The sequence below is a fragment of the Solanum lycopersicum genome, chromosome 4, assembly GCF_036512215.1.
Source record: "Solanum lycopersicum chromosome 4, SLM_r2.1".
In the NCBI taxonomy this organism is placed as follows: Eukaryota; Viridiplantae; Streptophyta; class Magnoliopsida; order Solanales; family Solanaceae; genus Solanum; species Solanum lycopersicum.
The window spans coordinates 43738003-43746987 of record NC_090803.1 but is presented as its reverse complement, the minus strand read 5'-3'; the positions used below and the strand labels follow the sequence as shown (position 1 = coordinate 43746987).

Sequence of the window (8985 nt, the reverse complement as noted above, 5' to 3'; positions counted from 1 at the left end):
AATTTTAATCTATGGCTATTTTGATTAATATCTCCTACCAAACGGATCCTAAAGACAAATATGTATTTAAAAAGTATAACGCAAAATAAACACTCCGTCCGTTCTATAATAGTTGTCTACTTGTCCAACGACACTTGTCTACTTTATGAAATCAATGAACAATTTTACAGTTAAATACTTTATCATTAATTAGAATTATTTCTTTATTGAATTTTTCAAGACATTGTATTTAATTATATTTAAAGGGTAATTTAGAAAAATTATTCTCCTCTTTATAATATATTTAGATATAAGAAAGGCCTAATAATTTTTTCCATTAAATGGAATAAAATTTCCTCAACGGAACAAATAACCAAACGATCCGTTAGACTTTAGACTAGGGTTCCAAAAATAACACTCATTTTTCAAATATCTTGCTGAGTCTTTCCCGGCTGCCGCTCTGCCGCCGCCAGCTGCCGCTTGTTCATTATAGGTAAGTTTTGTCATTTATTTTCTCATAAGGAACAAATTAAATCTTCTGAAAGAACCCCAAGTATATACACGCAATAACTGAATTGAATCTAATTCGAAACGATATTTCTGCTTGTTCAAACCATGAATTCGAAGTAGTTAGAGAGGCTATAGTTGAGATGATAGTTACAGAAGAACTATCTTTTAACTTTTTAGACTGTTGTTAGACTCATTAAGTTATTATGTGATGTGATTTGGTGGTTGTTAATGCTATTGATTATGCCAAGTGACTTTACTGTTTGAGTCTTCGAGATTTAATGCTAAACATAGTATGTGAAAAGAGTCTGCTTTATGAGAAATGGTTCTTTTACCATTCAAAATCAGCTCTTTGAGGAACCGCTGCCACTGATTTAATGGACTAGTTAACCCGCTAAGCCTAGTATGTGAAAAGAGCCTGCTTTGGGTTTTATTTTATATATTTTTGGGCTTGACTATTTTCAAGGTCCCTGTTTATTATCCTGATTAGGTTGCAATCTAGTGGGGTTTTGCGAAGGTTATTTAGCGGTCCATGTTCGGAGGCAAAGGGCGTGGTGCTCTTAACTTGAATGCCTAGAGCAGGGAAATTTGGTGTACACTGATTTAAATATAGAAAAATAGTACAAAACGTAAAATCAAATGCTACAGAAAAAAAGTAGCTCTGGAGAATTTCACACTGGATTTAAAGGAGTAAAGAAACTGAACATATGTTAGCAATTGATAAATGGTATGCAACAATGAAGGTAGTCCTAAGTGGTTATTTCTATTCACTTTGGTGGTACAGGGCAGGATATATACAAGATATAGGTTGTTTAGATGGGGAGTTTCTATTGCAACTGTGTGCCTTCTATGTTTGGTAAGACGATAAAACTCTAGAGCACCTGTTTTCAAATGCCCATACTCAACTAATTTATGGGCAAAGCTGTTACACTGGATGAATATACACAGGGAGGCATAGGGATGGACACAAGAACTGGAATGGGCTATCAGTCATGCTAATGGGAAGATGGCCAGTGCCCGAGGTTACTGGTAGGGGATGTTTATTCTATCTGGCTAGAAAGGAATCAAAGAGTGTTTCAAAACAAGAGAATTGTTGAAGAAGTCTGCAGGATATTACTAGAGGTGCATTGTTGAGGCTGCTGCCAAAACAAAAGTTTCCTACTGCAACACGATGTTTACCCTTAAAAACAGTGCAGACTACAGAAATGATTTTTTCTCATGTGTCGTAGAACAGGAGGTACAGATAGAGAATAGGGGGGAAGGAGGTTTAGCTGAGATACTGATGGTTTGGTGTTGGTTGTATTTGATACATATCCCATACTTGTACATTTCTGTATTTTCCAAAAAAAAGATAAAATCTAGCTGGTTAGTTGTTCAGAAAATGGTAAATTGCTGGAAGAATGTTTATAAGGTCTTTGCTCATTCTTTTTGTGTCATCTAGTTTCCTTGTGGACTTGTTGGAAATAGCAAATTCATGTAAATAAGCAGAAATAGCCCAAAATAATTGCAAAATATGAAATTATTCTTGGATTTTGTTAGCTCTATAGCTTAGAAAGAGGCTACAAATCCTTTTTATGTGAGCTTAACTGATCTATCCTTGTAAAGTTTGCATCTTCTTGATGCCTTGAATTGAATCTACTTCATCAAAAAAAAAAAATATATGAAAACTTAAACTTGTAGAAGAAGTCATTAGTTGTTCTTAAAAGCATTTATGATTGTGAATTTGTTTGTCCACACTTGATATACTTCCGTTGCCTTGCATTCTCAATTAGATGTTTTCTTATTCCTGCACTTTGGATTTATGATTATATCAGAAATCTAATTTAACGATTAACATGCAGCATATAGGAGATCATCAGTTGCTTGCCCTTGGTTCTGATATGCAGTCAAACAGCAAAGATCTGCTTCACTTGGAGACTGAAGGCTTGTCCTTGGAATCAAAACTTCTCTTTTGCACTAGTGATGGCGGATCTCAATCTCTAAATTTGAAACCTGACGACCTTCCTGATAACAAGCCTAACAAGCCTGAAATCTCTTCTGTACCGAGAAGCCAAGTTCTAACAAAGGTCAAGGATTTTTTGGGAGTATTTTTGGAAAACAATAGAAAAGTGGAGCTTGAAGCAAAGAAGAATCCTGAGAAATATGATATCGAAGCTCTTACCGGTGAAGAATCTGAATACATAGAGATGGACTTAATGTTGGGTGTTGCTGAACTTCACACACAGGAGGCTGTATCAGCTGCTGAATCTGCAATAGCAAGTTACCAACCAGTAATCGATCTGGATACCAATGATACGACAGAATCTGAAGACACTAGCGATGAGGATGACATTGAGGATACCAACAAAAGTGATGATGATGATGATGATGATGATGATGGAGGTTCTTCTCTAGGAAAAGAATCTAAGCTTACAGAAAAGGATTCTCCTAAGAAAGCATTGAAGAGGAAGCGACAGCCTGTAAATCGAGCTAACATAGTTGAGCTCTCTTAGCGCTAAGGACATTAATTGTAGCTTATTTTTGGTGAGAAATTCAGAACATAGTTATAAGCGTGCTTCTCTTCCATGTTCCTATAAAACTTGTTTTAGTTCTACTCTTTATTAATCAAGTGTAATGCAAAGAATACAAATCAAGTCCGTTTCTAAGGGGAAAGATGTCCGTTCCAAAAAAAAAAGGTTTCGTTTCTCAAAATTCTCTCCTATTTGCAACTCACTCTTGCAAATACCAACCAAAAGAAAAGAAAATATCTTCCTCCTTTCTTGTTTCTTGAGTCATGTTTTAACAATTGATTTTGGGCAATCTCTTAACTTTCAGCCATGAATGGACATGTTTAAAAGCAACTGTGAAAGGAGCGACAACAGGATATGGGACACCCAAAAGTTGACTAGTTCTGAGTTAGGAGATTTTCCTTTGGATTGTTACAGAGCTCGATGAACGATTCAAAAATAATTTGCATGTTTATGGAGTCGAAATTGTTTACAAGACAATGGTTTACTATGATATAATATTTATAATATGTTATTTATTCACTATTTATAATTTTTGTCCAGTATCAATATTATAGTATTTTTATAACATCTTTATCTCTATTTATTTATGAAAAAAAATGAGATTTATAGGATCTAACTCATGCGGTAATTAATTTCATTTATCAAAAATTTAAATTGCATATTCAATTAAATTTTATTTAAAAAATACATAATTTCTAATTATAATTTTACATTACATATGGTGAGTTAAATTTGATATGACAAACTTAAAAAGGACAGTCAAAAGGTTAGATTTGTCATTTAGTTGAAAGTGATTACACAAATACCCCACTTGTCCGTAATTACTTGTCATTTAACCTAACATGAAAAAAATATATCAAACAAGATATTAATATATAAAATTTATTATACTTTTTTTGTTCACTGTTAATTGTCATATTTTTCATTTTCATTTTGAGTTAAAATATAAAATTTTGACTAACATTTTAGAACATATTTTTTCATAAAATTAATATGTAAAAATTTGCAATGTATAATACTTTTTCATATAGTTTTTGTATATTTAAATTTTTTGTTCAACAGATCGGATATCTAATTTACTTTTGAAAGTAAGATAAAAATTAACTAACCAACATGATAAATAAAAATAAACAAAGAAAAAATATACATTATTTTTGCCAATACACTCGTCCAAACGATTTAATAGTTATGAAAATTTGCTTGACTTGAGAATATGTTGTAGGTTTTTATAGTGAAAAAGGATTAAGAAGGGTCAGGCTAAGCAAAATAATTGAAAATAGGAATATACTCTCTCTACTGTCTTGGTGCTGCTTTCCCATTTTTGTCAAAAGGGCAGAAGAAGAAGAAATGGGATGCTTCCTTTGTTCTGTAAAATCAAAGAAGAAGCAATTTGGAAAGTTTTCTGCTCATCAGATCTCATCCTCAGTATGTGCTGTTAAATCACTTTGCCTTTTGTCTTTGAGTTTTCATGGCAAAAATAGCTTACGTCATTGTAAATGGTCCTTTTTTTTGTGACTTGTGTGCCATGTTCCATTTCCCTTTGTTGAGCTTGGGATTTTAAACTTTAACTTATTCACATACTTCCATATAAATAATATGTTTAGTTAAATTCAAGTGTCTCTAGTTTTTGATGCTTCTCCACTATTTTGCTGTCATAAGGCCTCCCTCTCTCTCCAGACCCCACTTATGAGATTACTTTGGCTATACTATTGTTGTTGTTAGCTTTCTCAGCATGGAACTTGCAATCCTTCAGTGATGTTGCTCAAGGTTTCTTTTGAAGTTTTCTATGCAAGATGAGATTGATGAAAATGGATAATACGTTGTTGAAGTGTGTAACCATCTCTCTAAAAACTTACATTGTTAGAAATTGTTTGGAGCTATTGTCTCATATGAAATTGGATAGCACATTGTTGAAGTGTGTAACCATCTCAAGCTAAAAACTTAAGTTGTTAGAAATTGTTTGGAGCTATTGTCTCCTATGAAATTGGATAACACATTGTTAAAGTGTGTAATCATCTCATCTAAAAGATTAAGTCATTACAAATAGTATACTTGTATTAGTTGATTTTATTCTCTACACGCCCCTCATGTTCGGACTTGACTCTTTTTACTGGTCCAAGGACATGATTTTTTTTATTTGGGTGGCGGTGAGATTCAATCTCAGATTATTTGCCTACTCTAATACTATATTGAAGTATGTAATCATCTCATCTAACAATTTAAGTTGGTAGAGAGAGTACTCTTTTATTAGTTAATTGTATTCTCAAACACATGTCAAGACTAGGGCCAGTTCTTCTAGAATGAAGTGAATCATGTTTCTCAAGTACCGTTAACATTGGGATTTTTCAGTTTTGGGTTGCTACATTTGTCAAATTAGTGAGAAATCTAGTACCATTGCACCTGCTATATTTAGTTATTTACTACTCCGAAAGTTTTTTTACTGTCTGCACATGTTGATGAACAACATTCTATTGCTGCTAACACACATTTCACTTTTATGCATGAATGCAAAAATCACCCCACCTCTGTTTGTTTTGTTTTCTTCTCCTGAAGCTTATGAATGAAGCCATTTCTGTGGACATTGCTTGGAGGTTACATTGGCCTACCATACATTCCAGTTCAGAAAAACTAACAATTTTTCCTTTCATGTTTCAGAAAAAATCAAGGTAAATACTTCACTGGGTGAAAAGGACAGCTCCAGAAATGGTTAATCTGGACACATAGCGGCACATACGTTTACATTTCGTGAATTAGCTGCTGCAACCAAATATTTTAGGGCAGATTGTCTCTTGGGAGAGGGAGGCTTTGGTAGCGTATATAAAGGGCGATTAGAGAGAACTAATCAGGTTGGTCTATCTCATAAATTTAAGTCTTGAATTGAAAATAAAATGGTGACTTGCTTTTTATGATCAATGTGTTCAAACACTTTTTGTTCTTATTAGTTAATTTTGAGTAAGCATTCTCTCCATTTCATGCTGTACTGTTTCTTGATTTCTTCCTCTCAGAGAGGAAAGTGCAAAGTCTTTTGGAATAGTGAAATAATTTAGAAGACAGCAATTTGTTGATTACTCATTTGCTGCATGGATCTCTCTGTATGTACAGTTGGTTTTAATCTTCTGGTTTTAATTTGGGGTGATGGTGCAAGGTTTTGTCTTTAAAATCTGATTTCAACTACAGTTTAGCTCAACTTTGTGAAACCAGTCACTCCGACAATCTAAAGATAGCTAATCTCTTTTCAGGTTCTTGATTTAGAGCTAGAGCCTTCTAATTTTTCTCATCTATCGGTAGACTACAAAGAAACTTTAGTAAAACAGAAACCAAGACACCCTCATCAAAGCTCTGCACAAATAAAAGATTTTAAATGATCATAATGCAATTCCACCTCAAGGTTTTTCCCAGTCTCCTGTTATCATCTGATTGTCCTTAAAATACAGGTTAAGGAGAAGTCACTCAAGTATAGACCCTTTTGTTCATTAAATAGAAGCAATTTTAAAGAAGAAATAAGAATCAGCTTGGTCACAGCGACCGTGAAGAAGACCATAGTATGGACTTGACTTATGCTAACAAACACCATGCTGCTGTATCTGCTAAAGCCCCTTAACTGCTTCCAGGGTTAAGTCTAAAGAGATAATACAGGCGAATCTGCTTCCTTTTTTGGTTGCCTTCTGCGCTAACTCCACCAGCCCCCACCCTTTAAAATCTTGAACAAGTTCAACTATTGAAAAGTTTCTTATTATTGATTCCACTTTTTTTAATGGAGCATAGCTGTTTTGTGGAGGTGGAAACCCTTTAAAATCTTGAACAAGTTCAACTATTGAAAAGTTTCTTATTATTGATTCCACTTTTTTTAATGGAGCATAGTTGTTTTGTGGAGGTGGAAATGAGTATTATTGCTGAAGAGCTTCCTGTTGCACCAGAAGTCCTTGCAATACCCACATGCCCTTCAAAGGTAGATTGCTTTAGCTGGCTGGTATGCAGAAAGGCTTGCCTGACTCATGAGGCTTTGCAGAAAAGGGGATGGCAATTTTGCTCAAGATCTGTCATGTGTGAGCAGGAAGCAGAAGTTAATGATCATTTATTTCTTCATTGTAAGGCAGCTATGAGCCTATGGAACATATTTTTTTATTTGTTAGGAGTCAAGTAGGTGATGCCCAGTACAACAAAGGAACCCCTAAACAATTGGAATGGTATTGGTAACAGAGGAAGAAAAGAGTACAGAAAAGAGCACTGGTGGAGAACTATCCCAGCATCATCTGGTGGACTCTTTGGAAAGAAAGGAATTCAAGGTGTTTTGATGGACAGAAGACTAATCTACAGAAGATTAGAATGAATTGTATAAGCCTTCTTTTTTTTTGGTGTAAACAAAATCTGATAAGAGGAGAGAGTAGATTTTATAGGAAACTTGTAAAGAATACCCTTAGGATGTGGGATGTAAATTTCCAATTCATTATTTTTTGGTGTGAATATAAAGTTGCCATTTTCTAAAAAGAAAAGGAGTCCTTGCAATACCTGATACTGCAAACATCACCGAAATGTAATGGTGAAAGGTGCACTATCCCATCCCCGATGACTTCGAGGACGAGAAACCTTAATGATTGCATCTTAATATTTAGCCTCCTGTGGTTTATACCTTTATAATGTTGTGCCGTAACGCCTTGTTTCCATGTTCCTCGACCGATGGTACTATGACTGAACAGATTCAGATTCATCACCTGCATTGTCGTCTTCTCATTTTATATTCTGCAACATTTTGGCTCTTATGATGCTGTTAGCGAGAATTCTTTTATCCATCGGAGAAGTTGTAGACGCACAACTTGAGTCTGACATATTAGTTTTGCCACCTAAAAAAAACTAATAGTTTTGCCACCTTTGAATTTTTCCTCCGTTCATAACTAACTTTTATCTATACTTCTGTGCTGTTAGCGGGGATAGATACTAGAGCTACCAGCCTCGAGAGAAAAACAAGACTCGTCCACCTAATGTGTTCCAGGTGCCACGGGGTCATTTACTGTTACTGTGCTCAACAGTAGATTACTTCTGTTTTGTCAATTGGATATTGCTCGTACTCTTTAGATTGCTTATGAGGCATGAAAATGATTTCTTATATAGGTCGTGGCCATCAAGCAACTCGACCGAAATGGATTGCAAGGAAATAGGGAATTTCTTGTTGAGGTCCTGATGTTAAGCCTACTTCACCATCCACACCTTGTCAACTTGATTGGATATTGTGCTGATGGAGATCAGAGACTTCTCGTTTACGAGTTCATGCCGTTAGGATTACTGGAAGACCATCTACATGGTATGTATAAGATAACTAATTAATTAATTCTACCATGTTCTGGATCTTGCTGTACTTGACAAAAAAATGTGTTCTTAAGATTAAAATAGCAATACCGCAACTTCTATCTTAGGTGATATAATGATATGACTACTGGAGTTCATCTGGAATTTATTTGAAGGAATTTTGGTTAGTTTGTGAAGTACTAAATAGTCCAAGGGATTAATATCAAATCTTGCTGCACCATAAAAGAAAATATTGCATAGCTTCCTTTCGATACAAATCGGTATCTGATGGGACTTTTGTTAGAAATATGCATAAGGACTGCATCAGTCCAAGTTATCTGTATTGTGGGGTAGTTATTTACTAGGGTAGTTATTTACTGTTTAGCTGTTAAATTCTATCTTATCCTTAGTTTTTTAATCTTATCCTTAGGAGTTGGTTTACTTGTAAACTCTATAAATATATGTGTTATAATGAAGTTTTTTAGTTTTGCTTTCATAAATTTTTTCTTCACTAATGTTCCTACTTGTTCAATAACAAAAGAAGATCATATTGTTATGTTTTTCCTTCTATGAAAACTAACAATTGGTATCAGAACATTTATTTCTTGATGGATCCGTGGGCGTTTTGATTGTAATCAACAAGACAAGTTTATCAATCGTGGAAGTAGAGAATCAAGTTTTTCCGTAATGGCACCACCTGTTTTTA

General features: G+C 34.4%; 1 protein-coding gene and 1 long non-coding RNA gene across 3 annotated transcripts; both read left to right on the top strand.

Annotated features, from left to right (window-relative positions):
- The first annotated feature begins 302 nt into the window (after positions 1–302).
- LOC101255088 (uncharacterized) lies at positions 303–3525 on the top strand. Its single transcript, XM_004237486.5, has 2 exons — positions 303–472; positions 2328–3525. The coding sequence occupies exon 2, from the start codon at positions 2367–2369 to the stop codon at positions 2976–2978; it is 612 nt and encodes a 203-aa protein (XP_004237534.1). The 5' UTR covers positions 303–472; positions 2328–2366; the 3' UTR covers positions 2979–3525.
- A 715-nt stretch (positions 3526–4240) lies between these two features.
- LOC101255490 (uncharacterized) lies at positions 4241–7489 on the top strand. Of its 2 annotated transcripts, none has more exons than XR_003246522.2 (3): positions 4241–4421; positions 5652–5842; positions 6858–7489. It is a non-coding gene; the product is annotated as an uncharacterized lncRNA (long non-coding RNA). The 2 variants fall into 2 exon arrangements; XR_011220684.1 differs by having other exon boundaries at positions 4251–4425.
- Positions 7490–8985: the final 1496 nt, after the last annotated feature.